This window comes from Cyprinodon tularosa, unplaced genomic scaffold (assembly GCF_016077235.1).
Source record: "Cyprinodon tularosa strain WSP-4 unplaced genomic scaffold, ASM1607723v1 ctg459, whole genome shotgun sequence".
Classification (NCBI taxonomy): Eukaryota; Metazoa; Chordata; class Actinopteri; order Cyprinodontiformes; family Cyprinodontidae; genus Cyprinodon; species Cyprinodon tularosa.
In genome coordinates this window covers 637,142-651,898 of record NW_024039184.1, presented here as the reverse complement: position 1 = coordinate 651,898, position 14,757 = coordinate 637,142, and the positions used below count along the sequence as shown (strand labels likewise).

Genomic DNA, 14,757 nt, shown 5'->3' with positions numbered 1-14,757 from the left:
CCAAAAGACGACCATCGACACCTTGCACAAGGAGGGCAAGACACAAAAGGTCATCGCTAAAGAGGCTGGCTGTTCACAGAGCTCAGTGTCCAAGCACATTAATAGAGAGGCGAAGGGAAGGAAAAGATGTGGTCGAAAAAAGTGTACAAGCAAGAGAGATAACCGCACCCTGGAGAGGATTGTGAAACAAAACCCATTCAAAAATGTGGGGGAGATTCACAAAGAGTGGACTGCAGCTGGAGTGAGTGCTTCAAGAACCACCACACACAGACGTATGAAAGACATGGGTTTCTGCTGTCGCATTCCTTGTGTCAAGCCACTCTTGAACCACAGACAGCGTCAGAAGCGTCTTGCCTGGGCTAAAGAGAAACAGGACTGGACTGCTGGTGAGTGGTCCAAAGTCATGTTCTCTGATGAAAGTAAATTTTGCATTTCCTTTGGAAATCAAGGTCCCAGAGTCTGGAGGAAAAGAAGAGAGGCACTTCATCCACGTTGCTTGAAGTCCAGTGTAAAGTTTCCACAGTCAGTGATGGTTTGGGGTGCCATGTCATCTGCTGGTGTTGGTCCATTGTGTTTTCTGAGGTCCAGGGTCAACGCAGCCACATACCAGGAAGTTTTAGAGCACTTCATGCTTCCTGCAGCTGACCAACTTTTTGGAGATGCAGATTTCATTTTCCAACAGGACTTGGCACCTGCACACAGTGCCAAAGCTACCAGTACCTGGTTGAAGGACCATGGTATCCCTGTTCTTAATTGGCCAGCAAACTCTCCTGACCTTAACCCCATAGAAAATCTATGGGGTATTGTGAAGAAGAAGATGCAATACACCAGACCCAACAATTCAGAAGAGCTAAAAGCCACTATTAGAGCAACCTGGGCTATCATAACACCTGAGCAGTGCCACAGACTGATCGACTCCATGCCACGCCGCATTGCTGCAGTAATACAGGCCAAAGGAGGCCCAACTAAATACTGAGTGCTGTACATGCTCATACTTTTCATGTTCATACTTTTCAGTTGGCCAACATTTCTATAAATCCTTTGTTTTTATTGGTCTTCAGTAATATTCTAATTTTCTGATATGATGAATTTGAGATTTTCATTTGTTGTCATTTGTAATCATCAAAATTAAACAAAATAAACATCTGAAATATATGAGTTTGTATGTAATGTATGAATATAATATACAAGTTTCACTTTTTAAATGGAATTACTGAAATCAATCTACTTTTTCATGATATTCTAATTTTATGACCAGCACCTGTAGTCCTGTTTCTCTGACTGTGACTAACTGGATGTGCTCTCTTCATCCTCTGACATGGGAGCTGGCTCGGAGCTCGTTTGCCTGGCTGTGTGTTTCCTGGACGGGGTTGCCTGTGGAGCTTGTTGACAGTTGTCTTTTGTATCTATGCTTCTTTTTCTATCTCTGCTTCTGTCTCCTTGAACCCCAGTCGGCCTCAGCAGATGACCGCTCACACTGAGCCTGGTTCTGCAGGAGGTTACTTCCTGTTTAAATGGAGTTTTTCCTCTCGACTGTCGCTACAAACATGCTTAGTGTGAGGGATTGCTGAAGAGTCAGTGAGTCGATGTAATCAGCTGGTTTTCCTTAGATAGAAAACTTTGAATCAATCTGACTGGATGATCTGATGAAGTGCATTGAGATGACAAGATGTTTAATTGGCGCTATAGAAATAAACTCAATTGAATTGATAGATTAAAATTTTCCTAAAAACTAACACAAACAAATAAAGCTCAAGTAGGAAATGAATGATGGCAACAAAAGAAAAAAGGCTAAAAATCCTCTTTTAGTTGATAAAAACCTTTCAGGAGGAAAAACAGACTGAGGTTTTTCTGTGCTTGTATTTTCAAATGTTAAATTAACGAGGGGGGAGAAGATGGTGGAACCCACTGGTCTTCAGCTCAAGGTCACATCACACTGCAAAAACAATCCAGAAATAAGTAAAAAATGGCTTAAATTAAGTATATTTAGCCTTAATTTGAGCAGGTAAATAAGATGATTTGCCAATGGAATGAGTATTTTTACTCTTAAAATAAGATAGTTAGATAATATTTACTTGAAATAAGACGATAAAATTGTTTTTTCTTATTTTAAAAGGAAATTGTCTTGTTCCATTGGCAAAGTGTCTTACTTACCTGCTCAAATCAAGGAAAAACACACTTATTTTAGGAAAAAATAACTTATTGAGATTTCTATTTTTTGCAGTGCATGGAGCTGAAACTTTTCTACTTATTCAGTGAAGTTCTCAGATCCTGCAGTGACGTGTCCATCCTTTAGAATCAGTTTATTATTATCATCTAGTCCAACTTTGATCTTATCTAAATAAACATTATTTTGGTTAGTTCACCATAAAACGTTTGAAGATTAATAAATATTAGCTATAAAAACAAACCCAAGTTAAATAACATCTATTATTATCGAACTTTAAAGCTAAATAAAAATCTAATGCTGTTGTTTATCAGGGAAAACTCTTTTCATGGAGATCAGGCCTGCATGTAGCCTCCATAAACACTAAGATCCCGTTTTTACTTCAGCTTTGAGAGCATCCCGGTTCCTGACGCTGTCGGGGGGGAAACTCTGCCGTGTTCAGAGTGGATGTTATAGCTCAGCACTGCTCCAGAACAGGCCCATTCTCCGTTCCCGTTCAACGTGAAAGCTGAACCACAGACACCTCTGACACCTCTGCTGAGGACCGGACAGCAGCAGCAGTCCTTAAGGAAACCAGCGAGCAGCTCTGAGCGGGACGGACCAGGGGTCAAGGTTCAACTTTGAGTTCTACAATGAATAGAAGTCAGGGAAACGCTCTGAAAAGGAGAGCGGGGGTGTTTGTATTTGTAGACCACCCACTTAGCAGATCAAAGACTGTTCGCACAATCGTCTCCTCCCTCTCCTCGTATTCACTCTTCTGCCTGCTTCGGTCAACACTTTAAATCCCCAACACTCTGTGTGTTGGTGTGTGTGGGGGTGTAACCCTTGGATAAGTCAGAACTCATCAAAGGTCCGACACTTTTAAAGCCGACTTCAGATTATTAGACTTTATCGTGTCGGCTACTCTGACCGCCATCAGAACACTTAGGAGCAAGTCTTTCAAACCAACCGTATCCGCCATGAGTATCGGATCCCATTACGGGCCGCGTTCCTGGATACTGAAAATGTTATAGATGTATAGATATAGATATTACCCAGCCAGGATAGATGAGGTTGGGTTCAGAAGAAGCTTTTTAAGCTTGCAGAGCTCTGGGCTGGTCTACATCCGCTACCAGGATCCGAACTGGAAGCCCAATTCATACTGGATTAAACCTCAGGCAGTGCTGCTGAATGCCGGAGGTAAAATCAAAGTTGGTGTTTGTTTTGTCATGGCACCGCAACTGTAATGCAGCACAGACTTGTGGGTATTTAAATGAACACAGCAGAAATATTGAGATACAGTCTATATTTTCTCATCAGTGTATCTAATATAGAACTTCAACCTACTAATTTTACAAATAGATGAATCTGTTGATTATTATTTCAATTAATGGATTAATAATCAGATAGCCAAAGGTTCCTTAAAGATTTTTTACTAAATTAAACCAGGTGAAACTAAAACTTTTTAGTCGATCTGAAAAAAGCAGATTGACAGACTTAAATGCAAAATATTGATATATATTGTTAGTTTTCTTATAATTCCTGCTCTAAATGGGTCGCTCTGTCAGCAAAAGGCACGTTTTACAGTCTATACTACAGTTAAGGATTAATTGATTACTAAATTAGTTGGAGACTATTTCAATAATTAGATTAGATTAGATGAGCTTTATTGATCTCAAAGCGGAGAAATTCACTGGTCACATATTGGCATAGTAATTAAAGAAGGTGAAAACAAGGAGGAAAAAGGTGCATTAAGAATAAACAATATATATACAGTATATCAAGATAAATAATGTATGAATGCTGATTGTTTCAGCCCTAATCTAACGACATTTTAGAAATATTTGCTTTAAAAACTGAGCACATAAAACCCAGATTAGAATATTGATGTCTGGTGAAATGTTGAGACCTTTACTGAATGAAATAATTTATTGTTCACTATGATCTAAGCATCCTTCACCAGATTCTATCAATAAAAGGCGTCCATCTGCATCAGTGCACCAGCAGGTGTGTGCATTTCTAAAGGGAAATATTAAAAAAGCTGTGAAACAGAAACCTGGTTGTTTGGGAGGTGAAACAATGTTTAAAGGCTGAAGTTAGCGCCCCCTAGTTCCTACCAAACACACAGCGGGCCCCTGGTTTACTCTCATCATCATATTTGGAAAAAAGCCTGGGCTTGGAGCCCTGAACTACCTGTGGCTGCAGTTAGAGCAGAACCAGCGCCGTATAAAGGAGCACAGCGCCCCTTAATGGACAGACTATGATATTACCGCTCCAATGAAAAGGTGCTGGCCTTTACCTTTGTACATGTCCACCAGGGAGTCCCTGAGCTCCTTCTTGGAGGTCCATGGTGAAGGACTGGAGACTTTTTGATCCTCGAAACTCTTTTCTCTGGAAACAGAAAACATGCATCAGACGGGCTGTCCTTCACAGCTGGAACCTGTGAATCAAAGTTAAACTCCACGTCACATTTCAGCCCCGCAGGAAATAATCCGAGCGGACCTTCAGAGCACCTGACTGAAGCTGAGATGGTCAACCGCGGCCTCCTCTCTCCTGTTCAGCACAGAGTGAGTGATCCAGAGACAGAAAGTGGTTTGGGACAAACAGGTCAGACCAGTTCAGCTTCCAGTTAGACTGGTCACACTGGGGAGCCGTGCATGTAATCAGTGGCTCCTTACTGGCTGCTGAAGCTGGACCAGTCGGACTAAAATCAATCGGTCCAGTTTTTCCAAAGGTTTCAGCATTCAGTTGGTCTCTGCGACCTGTTCAGAAGATCTGGACCAATATCTGATTTTATTGCTGTTATGACCGATCAGTGATATTTACCGATATCAGTTTCCTGCCCTGAAAGGCTGCCCAGCCACATGAAACTGCTTCTGCTTTAAAAAGCCACAGTCCTGAGTCACAGCACAGGACCCCCCCCCCCCCTTTTGAAACTACAACAGCCTCTACATGGAAATAAACATCAGCTTTAAATATCGGACCAAAACCAAGACGCTTTTTGTTTTGTTTTCTCCATCGTCCAAAGCCAGCCAGGCAGCGGTTTAAAGGGTTTCTACTGATGGGTAAGAAGAAGGCAGACCTGCCCCTCCCCAACATGTTGCTTCTTACTACTGGGCAGCCACTTTACCTTTGCTCACATGAAAGAGGAACTTGGAAATATTTCTGGTAGAGAAAAACATGAAGAGCAATATGACAGAAACTGGAAGAGCGCCCCCTCAGGTCAGGTTGATTAGGCTGATTCATTTTCCAGGTGTTTAAGGCTACAAAGCCAAATGTCTTTCTGCACCAGAGAAACTCCTGCAGGATCTGTTCAGGGTTCCTGCTCTTATTCTTTTAGGTTATTGGAATCTCAACCAGTTTGTGAAATTTTTCTTCCTAGACCTGCTGAAAGGCCCTGTGTCGTTTCCACCCTCCTCTCCTGAGCAGTCATTGCTGACAGCAGTCCGTTCCTGAATGTTTAGAAAGCATCACCGATATTTTGACCTTTCTGACCTCATATGTCAGTGAGTTCTATCCGTGGAGCGGCTGATGTTCAGTTAATTCATCATGCGGTCCTAGTTGGAAGGCCGTTCAGGCAGAAGCAGTGAGGATGCAACCTGTAACGGCGCTGCTCTGTCTGATGAAGCAGCCATTTTAGAAGCTGCTTCGTTCACATTATGATTTACTTAAAATGAATATAGGTATTATTTAGAAATTCCCTGAACAAGGTTGTTAATAATTGCTGTGCGCCGCTATTGGCTGTTGGGTCAATTTAAGGGATGTGCTAGAATTGATCACTGCAAAAATGATTGAGAAAAATAAAGTACAAATTTCTTAAGTGTATTTACCTGATTTGAGCAGATAAGATGATTTACCAATGGAATTAGTATTTTCAACTCTTAAAACAAGATTAGATAATATGCACTGGAAATAAGACAATGAAATGATTTTTTTTCAATAGTTTTTAATTCAAATGTAAACTGTCTTGTTCCATTGGCAACAGGTCTCACTTACCTCCTCAATTCAAGAAAAGGATTACATTTTAAAGGAAAAAAATGACTTAGATTTCCAATTTTTTTGCAGAGATGAAGAGAACAGTAGTTCTGGTTCTTAAAGGTGTTCAAATTTCTTTCTCCTTTCTAAACGCCACCAACCGGCTGCTTTGTTGGGGAGATGATGACCTAAATGTTCTCGGTGTTCATACCCATCAGCGGTGGCTTCTGTAATCAGAACCGAGCTGCTCACAGAACCACAGAACGGATCAGATCGCTTTCAGCTTCTTACTCCAGCTGCTGCTGCAGATCGCAGATCTTCCTCCTGGCCTTCTGCAGAGCCACCTGGACATCCACAGATCTGCTCCTGTGACCCACAGACGCCATTACACCCAACAGAGGTCTACATGGTAACCGCCCCCAAACATCCCAGAATACCACTTCCAGGTCACCCAGAGAAGCTGTGAGGGAGGGGCTGAGCGCCGGCAGGAGGTTAAATATTAACGAGCCGATCCGACACTGAGGCAGAGCTGCTGCTGCTGCTCACGGGTTCAGACTCATTTCCTGTCCTGCTGCTGGCAGCATTCAGACCAAGCTCAGCCTTAGGTTCTGGTCTAACCCAAAACTGGGTCCACCGCACCTCCATGGGTCCTAATGTGCTGGTTTCTATGGTTACAGGTCAGACTAAAGCAGTTTTCTATCAAAACCAGCAGAGCTCCTGCAGCGTCTCTCGGATCAGAATGTCCAGTATTCGCTTTATTGAACTGGGAGCAGCCAGAGGGTCCCAACCAGGACTGTGTGTTCTAGGTTAGGTTCTAGGAACCGTAGGAACTAAGACAGCGCAATATGTGCAGAAATATGCAAACCAGACGAGCAGCACAACTGAACTTTACAGAAGACAATGACAGCTGATGGAGCAGAGGCCTTTATTGAAGCTTCAACAGAGGAGATCTTCATCACAGGTTCTGCTTCTCCACATCCTGAAGCAGTTTGTCCAGCAGCGCGGCATCCACACCGTGTTTCATCACAAACCGGCCGTTCAGGTGGAACACCGGGATGTCCCACTTGTACTTTTCCCACCACTGCCTGTTTTCTGGAAGACTGATGTCCACCTGCTGCAGGACGAACTGGAGAGAGACAGACGCCATGTCAGCACAAACCCAGAGAGGAGCTACAGAGGGTGGCGCTGAGTGACGGTGTCAGGTTTGTTAGGGTGGAGGATGCTACGCTACGCTCACCATGAAACCAGAAGGACCAGATGCATGGAGCCCGTTTACAGGCAATAACCCCAAGTCCTCGTAGATATTCACCAGGTTGCCCTGGTTACCACACACACAGGGATGGAGCTACAACCATGGTGGCCATGTTGGATTTAAAGGGAACATATTAAGAATCTATATAGCTTATTAATAATTTCAAATAGTTTATTTTGGTCTGCAATCCAAGTCTCTGAATGTCTGGAAATGTCATATTCTTCAGTCTGTTCAGTTATTTTCTATTCCGTCACCCATTCGCTATGAAACTGTTGAACTTCCTGTTTACATTCCAACAAATCCACCATGTTTTTTCTCTCGAGGTGTTTCTGTAGTCCAAGCTGAAGGATGTCCAAGCAACAGCTGTATAAACCTCAACATTCGCTTATAGTTCGGCCGTCACGCCGTCCCCCAGCATCAGGACCTCCCTTCAGTCCCTGGTTACATTTCCTGTTCATGGAAACGTACGAACGTCAGCGGGGAAAGACTTCTTGGTTCATGCGAAGCCTCCAGGACTTCGGCTTCAGCAGCCTCGGCTAAACCTTCTGCAGAACCAATGGACTCAGCAAAGCAGTGAACCAGCTGGCTGCAGTTCTGAAAGCTTTTAGCTCCCTGAGGAGTTGTTCCCGCGCTAGCGTTAGCTAGCTCATTAACTATTTGGGGTGTGATCAAGTCCTCTCACGCAGACCCTCTGCTAGGTCACTGGGTTGTAGGGATGGAACGGTTTATGAAAATCGTCCGAACCGTTCGGTTCGACTGTCTCGGTTCGGTTCGTGTGTGTTTCGTTCGGTTCATGCGCTGCTCCTTTTTCTCATAGAGGAAGCGATTACACTCCAGAGCAGAAGGTGGCGGTACTGCGACCAAAGCCAACTACCAGTAGTAAACAAGAAGAAGAAGAAGCAAAGCAGCGTAGCCGGGTGTAGCAGAAAAAAATCAGTTGTTGTGGAGAATTGTGTGAGTATGGCGAGTGGGAAAGAACAGGAGTTGGAAGACGCGCCACAAGCACTTTATAGGTCTGCTGTATGGGACCACTTTGCATTTAGAGTGACCTACGATGACGGCGGAAAGAAAGTTGTGGATAAAAGTGCAACAGTGTGCAAGCATTGTGCAACACGTTTTGTTTATGCTAACAGCAAAATGACCAACATGTTAGGCTAACAATCAACATATACCGAACCAAACTGAAAACCGTGACCACGAAACCATGAACCAAACCGAACCGTGGATTTTGTGAACCGTTCCACCTCTACTGGGTTGGTTCGCTCTGTAGCTTCCAGCTAAATACATCAGATATACGGCCGACACATCACAACCGTAAAACACCTTACAAATTTCGTTTCAAGGAAGAAGAAGCTGGAAGGGCACTGAAGTGTCTAAATCATGCTTATGCTTCTGAGTTCATTCAGCGAGTGACTGGAGCTGTAGGAAGGAAAGCAGAGGTAGTTTTGGTGCCGAGGTTCTGACTATCCCAACGATCCGCCCTACCTGCACGCACAGACTGATAGCACGTCTCGGGTACCAAATAAATCATATGGACTCACTACGGTAGGATTTCTGACACCAATATATGCGTTTTGGGTCGAGCGAGTTGGCAACGCTACCTGTTGTGCCTGTTCTTCACTGATGTCCACAGTGATGGAGTCCATCTGCTATAAGGAGTCTTACCTGGACATCGTACTGCTCTGCGAGTTGTGGAGAGCACGGACCTCCTTAGGATAACCCAACTGCCTGTTGTGGAAACGGGGGAATCACAGTAACAAATAGACAATTTCTCTGGAAGTCTATTTCCTTCAGAAAAATGGTCTAAGCTACAGACTATGGGGTCCCTTAGCCACAGGTGCTGCGGTAGCCTGTGGCTAAGGGACCCTGTGTTCCATAGATGTGTTCATCCAGATGGCTGCTGCTTACACTATAAGAAAGTGTGTTATTAAAAGGCTCGAATAGGGATAAGGTCTGAGAACTAAGCTTCTACCGAGGGACATTTGTTTTGGAGTTAGGGGCATAGTTGATGACTTTCTACCAGCACACGTTTCTTTAGCCGTCTCTGCTCTGCCTGCTTAGCGTGTTTTCATTCCCCGTTGTTAAAGCTGATTGTTTCCTTTGAGCCGCTGTCAGAGACTGTTTGCCGGTCAGTAGAGCTCAGCTTATAGGCGGAGAAATTAAAAACACACTGAGCAGCTTCAGGCTGTAGCCGTCTGTCCGATGAACCGCCAGATTGCCAGACTCACAGGTCTACTGCTGTACATATCTTCCACAGCCGGTGTTCATATGGTAGAGAGGATAGTCAGAACCCTGGCTCCAAAACTACCTCTTCTCTCCTTTCTACGGTTCGAGTCACACGGTGGATGGGATCCAAACCAGAAGCACAGTGATTTAGACCAGGGGTGTCAAACTGGTTCCAGAAAGGGCCGTGTGGCTGCAGGTTTTCTTTCCAACCAATCAATAGCACACCAGACTCCAGTCATCTCATCAAGTGAGTACAATCTGAACATAATGACTTGATGAGATGACTGGGGTCTGGTCTGCCATTGCTTGGTTGGAAAGAAAACCTGCAGCCACACGGACCTTTCTGGAACCAGTTTGACACCCCTGATTTAGACGCTTCAGTGTCTTTCAGCTTCGTTTGCCATCAAACTAAATTTCCTAAGTGTTTCACAGTTGTTAGATATCACTGGTATATCCAATGTGTACAACTGCTAGCTGAAGCATCAACCAATCCCATGGTGTCACAGCTTGGAGTATTTCAAATCTAGCCCAAAGTCCCTAATGTAAAAGTCCAGGTCAAGTGTCAGGTCTTAAAGTGCAGTCATGTGACTGGAGTCCCTCCTTTGGATCAGAGGTTCAGGGTTCCAATGAAAGCAGCTGTTGGTCCTTCATTTGGATGCAGATGCTGCATTCAGGGACCGGTCGGACCCCTATCTTTTGCTGTGACAAAGGCAAAGGTCACATTCAGTTGTTTCAAAATGCTCTAGCTGAGGCCGTCTCTAGTTGATGATGTATAGCTGATTTTGTGTTGTCTAGTTGAATTTGTCTCTAGTCAATTAAATTACATGGACAATTTTAATTGTCCATGTACTGAATTGTACAATACAAATAAAATTGCCTTGGCTTCTAGTTGATGCTTTATCTAGTTGATGCCGTCTCTAACTGAATTCGTCTCTAGTTAATGTTATCTGTAGTTGATATTGTCTCTAGTTGATGCGATCTATATATCTGTTTGAAGCGTATGAACAGTTCTGTCATCATACTGGTGTTTGGTGAGACCTGGCAGATAGAATACAGATCAGACAAATGAAGGTGAAGAACCTTTAGAAAGCAGGTAGAAGTTATGAAGGAGGGGTCAGCCTCACCCTGTGTTTGAAAGGTTGCAGCAGTTCTTTAGCTTCATCACACAGAGGACAAGGATCCTACAGAGAGACAAGTCAGCTCACATTTAGTTCTGCACACAGTCGTCTCTGAACAAAACTAGAACCTCTACCCAAGGTAACACCAGAGTTCAAATTAGAGGTGCACCAACTTTCTGATCTCAGCTTTATTCTGCTTTCACTCATTTTAGCGGATTTCTATGAATAGCAAAGTCCTACAATGGTTGTTGCTATCCCACACTTTAGAAACGCGTCTAAACTGGCACTGAAGGGTTTGGAGCAGACTTCTTAGACCTTCTAACTGCTTGGATTAGGGATTAGCAGGTGTTTCCACTAACTGTGAACATCATCTCTAAATCCAACAACACCTTAAAGAAACAGAGCCCGTCTGGAGGGACATATTCAGCCTCCCCCGGTATCGATGGACTGGTTACTGCTCCAGGTTGACCAGCAGCCCTCTGGGACAAAGATCAGGTACAAAACCACCACAAAAGTTCACAAAGTGGAAGAGGAAAGAAAAGGCCAGGATCTGTTTAAGTATGACCGGAGAGAGCCTCCATGGGAAGCACAGCGTCCCCCCACCCAGTAACGCCCCCTGGTAACACCCCACACAGAGGAGCCCCGGGGTCAGCTCCTACAGGCAGGATGGGGCCTTCAATGATTAGAAATAAACGGACTTTTGAGTTTTTCCAGCAGTCAGGGTGATTCATCCTCCAAACATCTGACTATAGTGAGCAGCTAACGTCTTGCGTCTTGGTGCATCTCTAAGAGAACCCGGTTCCCTTCTGTGGAGGTTCTACTGTGAAAGAGGATCAGGGTTACCTTTGTGAACAGAGTGAGAGTAGGTAAAGATTTGGAGGAAAACAGTCTGTAGAGCTGCAGAGCAGGACGGCTGCACAGCGTCCTGTGAACAAACATCCTCTCTGAGAACAGAGACGTTAGAGGAGTTACGTCCAGGTACTGCTCCAGGATTCAGACACAAACCGGACCGTCATTACAACAAGCTCTGAATCATCACATTACATGAAACTGTGCAGATGTTCTGTGTTTTGGATCATGGTTCTTTTAGTCAACCTTCCAACCCCCCTAGCCTTCAAGTCAAGATGGAATCACAAAATCTGAAGCTACTTCCTCTGATTGATCCAGCAGCACCGGCACAGAAACAGACCCAGCAAAGGAATGGTGCCACGTTCTTCAGGTGTTTCTTCTAAACCAGCAGACTGCTCCCATCAGAGGACTGAGTATGACCCCGTTCCCACTCCATGACAGACTTGGTAAAAGAACCTTCATGGTTCTTGAACAAAGAAGGTTCTTGGTTCATGGTGAAAGAAAACAAAGGTTCTTCCACAATATCAAAAGCAGGACTGTTCCATCTGGGTTCTGGGTCTCCTCCCTGACATAATAATCAGTGATACTCTATCATATTGAGTACCATCACCCACCAACGCGTCCACCTTTAATCAGGTGTCTGAGAACAGGGTGTGATTTGAGCCACATGATGGAGCTCAATGGAGTCCTGCCACCCTGAAGCAGAAGCAGCTTTAAAGCAGGATCTCATCCTTCTGAGGGGCACTATAATTAATGACCACAGACGGACCGTAGGTCAAGAGCTTCCATGTTTAGAGAGACATGCCTTGACCAGGACAGATGCCCGAATTACTGCGGCAGACTCCATCAGTTCATCTCCTGCTTCAACTTTCTATTATTAACAAAAAGTAGGATACTTCAGCTCCTTCACTTCTATCCAGACAAGAACCGTGGCCTAAGATAAAGGGTGACTGAGTCTCATTCCACACCAGTTCCCACTCAGCCTCAGACCAATGCACCGCCAGCTGAAGGTCACAGTCTGAAGAGTACCACACAGCGTTCCTTTACCAGAACCCCTCATCTCCACAACTTTCCCTTAAGATCCCAACAGGACAAGAGGAAGGGGGCAGACCTGAGGAGCCCCGCCCGACTTCCTGTGAAGAAAACAGACCTAGCTTTGCTTTGGTTATACCAGAACCAGCCAAGCTTTCTCCAACATTAGAACTTAAAGGTCTAGACAGTCTCCTCCGGTCCTTCAGGGCTAAAGCTTTAAGATGTAACCCTCCTTGGCTCAGAACACCTCAATCAAACCCCTGAATTATGTTCTCCGAGTCAAAGTTAGAAATGCTTTATGGCTAAGTAGCGTTTGACACATATGAGGAATTTATTTTGGAGATGAGGTGCTACAGATAGACAAGCAAACACTTTAACATAAATAAATAAGGGAATAGAAAATTTTAGAATGAACAAATGGAAGTTGTGTCTAAAGAGTACGGGGGTGGCTAGTAAAGAGTCCCTTTGTTTCTGGGGATGATGGGGGAGGACTAAGACGGCCCCTTTTCGTGCGCAGGGTGCTCTAGTCTGCCCTTCTCTGGTACGTGCGACCATCCCCATGTCTGCCCTCCTTGTGTCCCTGTGATCTGGGGGTCCTCTGGATTTCTGGGGCCAGGAATGCCTCTTTGTCTATCCAGGGAACCTGTAGGGTGAGTCTGGGGCCACCCAAACCTGCTATTGAACATATTTTCCTTCTGAGGAAGCTGTAAATAATTTATACATGAACATGCCCACGCATGGATACCACAGGAGTTTTTTCTTCCTTTTGCTGTCATGTTCTCTGTCTCTCTCATCTCATCCAGGTGTGGACGCAGATTTCTAGGAGTTACTCTAGATCTTCTGTTTCTATTTTTGCTGTGTTATTCTCTCTCTTTTCAGAAACTCTTTCCTGTCTCCATCTCTTTCTCTCTCCCCTTAGTTCTTTTCCCAATTTCTTTATCACCTCTCTTTCCATTTCCATTCTATACAATGTTATTTTCTAAATTATTTACCAAGCAGAGCCTTATGGTAACAGTCCTAATGGTCTGTTTATGAAAGCAAAGCTGGGCTATCAGCTATCTGTGGGCAAAGACCAGCAGGAGGAGCTCTGAATGGAATAAAACAGACCCGTTATACAGATAGAGAAATGTTAATAGAATAGACATACATTATTTGTTCTAGGTTGTGTCCCTCTCTTCTTGTCCCTCTTTTCTTCTTGTTTTCCTCTCTATGTTTTGTACTCAGCTGACTTTTCATGCTGTCTCTAAAGGAATTAAAGATTTTTTTTCCAAGCACTAAGCTCACTTAGCTGATTGCTCCTTCCTGTGTTTCCAAAAAGGCAAAAGTAAATAACCCAGTCCTTCTTTTCACTGTAGACAAGCCATGATCTGCTTCTCTGTTCTCCATTTTTCATGTGGATGAAATAATAGCTGCATGAATCAGGGGTCTGAAAACAACACAGATCTTAGCATCGTTTGTTTTCAAATGGTTTGCTGCTGTCTGTTTGGACCTTTCTGAACATGTGCACCAAATGGACTGATCCAATGTGGTGGACACTGAAGGGGGGGGTTGAGACACTATGAGATCTGATGGCATTTTAGGGAAAGTATAATAACGTGCACAAATAAGGAATAGTTATATTAACCATACATGGAAACAAAGTTTTATGGGGCCCCCAGGAACTTGGGGCCCTAAGCATGCAGCCTAGCCTGATGGTAAATATGAATTAGATCTTCTGTTCTGCAGTTTTTGACCCACTATCTCCTGGTCCAGAAGTTCAGGAGCTCCTTCTGGTGGGGGTTTCATTATTAAAGCAGCTGACATCATGTTGAAGGTGTAGGATTGGTTCAAACAGCAGGATGGAGACATTTAGGAGCAGCTTCTTCTCTGTCACTTCAACACAGTCAGAGCAGCAGCTCAGATCTAGAGCTCCCAGACTGTACAGCCTGACGGAAGATAACAGCAGCTAGAAATGTTTTACCTGCTCAGCGAGGTCCTTTATCTGCTGCCAGCGGTGTTCGAGGACGTGGGGAACAAGCAACTCTGAACGCCTGGCCAGAAGAAGAAGAGGCAGAAGAAGAAGAATGTGAGCTGAAGGGCGAACAGGCTCCCCCTGCTGGCCGTTACCTCGCCCTACAGTTCAAAGAATCTCTGGGTTTAATTTTCCCAACAGAATGACA

At 44.3% G+C, this 14,757-nt stretch overlaps 2 protein-coding genes across 2 annotated transcripts in view; both read right to left on the bottom strand.

Annotated features, from left to right (window-relative positions):
* The window catches only part of mipol1 (mirror-image polydactyly 1), an 84,935-nt gene extending 78,199 nt beyond the window's left edge, over positions 1-6,736 (bottom strand). The window contains exons 1-2 of the mRNA XM_038300894.1: positions 6,413-6,736; positions 4,446-4,537 (exon numbers count right to left, since the gene is read on the bottom strand). Of these exons, the coding sequence (XP_038156822.1) occupies positions 4,446-4,537; positions 6,413-6,507 (187 nt within the window). The 5' untranslated portion in view covers positions 6,508-6,736. The remainder of the gene's footprint in view (positions 1-4,445; positions 4,538-6,412) is intronic.
* Positions 6,737-7,029: 293 nt separating this feature from the next.
* cunh5orf63 (chromosome unknown C5orf63 homolog) lies at positions 7,030-14,662 on the bottom strand. Its single transcript, XM_038300893.1, has 4 exons — positions 14,559-14,662; positions 11,561-11,661; positions 10,724-10,780; positions 7,030-7,247 (listed from the first exon to the last, which is right to left on the bottom strand). The coding sequence occupies exons 2-4, from the start codon at positions 11,654-11,656 to the stop codon at positions 7,077-7,079; spliced, it is 324 nt and encodes a 107-aa protein (XP_038156821.1). The 5' UTR covers positions 11,657-11,661; positions 14,559-14,662; the 3' UTR covers positions 7,030-7,076.
* Positions 14,663-14,757: the final 95 nt, after the last annotated feature.

Excerpts from the sequence above, each read along its gene's own strand:
- cunh5orf63 (XM_038300893.1), bottom strand. The coding sequence starts at position 11,656 with ATGTTTGTTCACAGGACGCTGTGCAGCCGTCCTGCTCTGCAGCTCTAC. Across the intron at positions 10,781-11,560 it reads CTCTCACTCTGTTCACAAAG|GATCCTTGTCCTCTGTGTGA; the intron begins GTAACCCTGATC and ends GTCTCTCTGTAG. Across the intron at positions 7,248-10,723 it reads TGCAACCTTTCAAACACAGG|TTCGTCCTGCAGCAGGTGGA; the intron begins GTGAGGCTGACC and ends GTCTCTCTCCAG.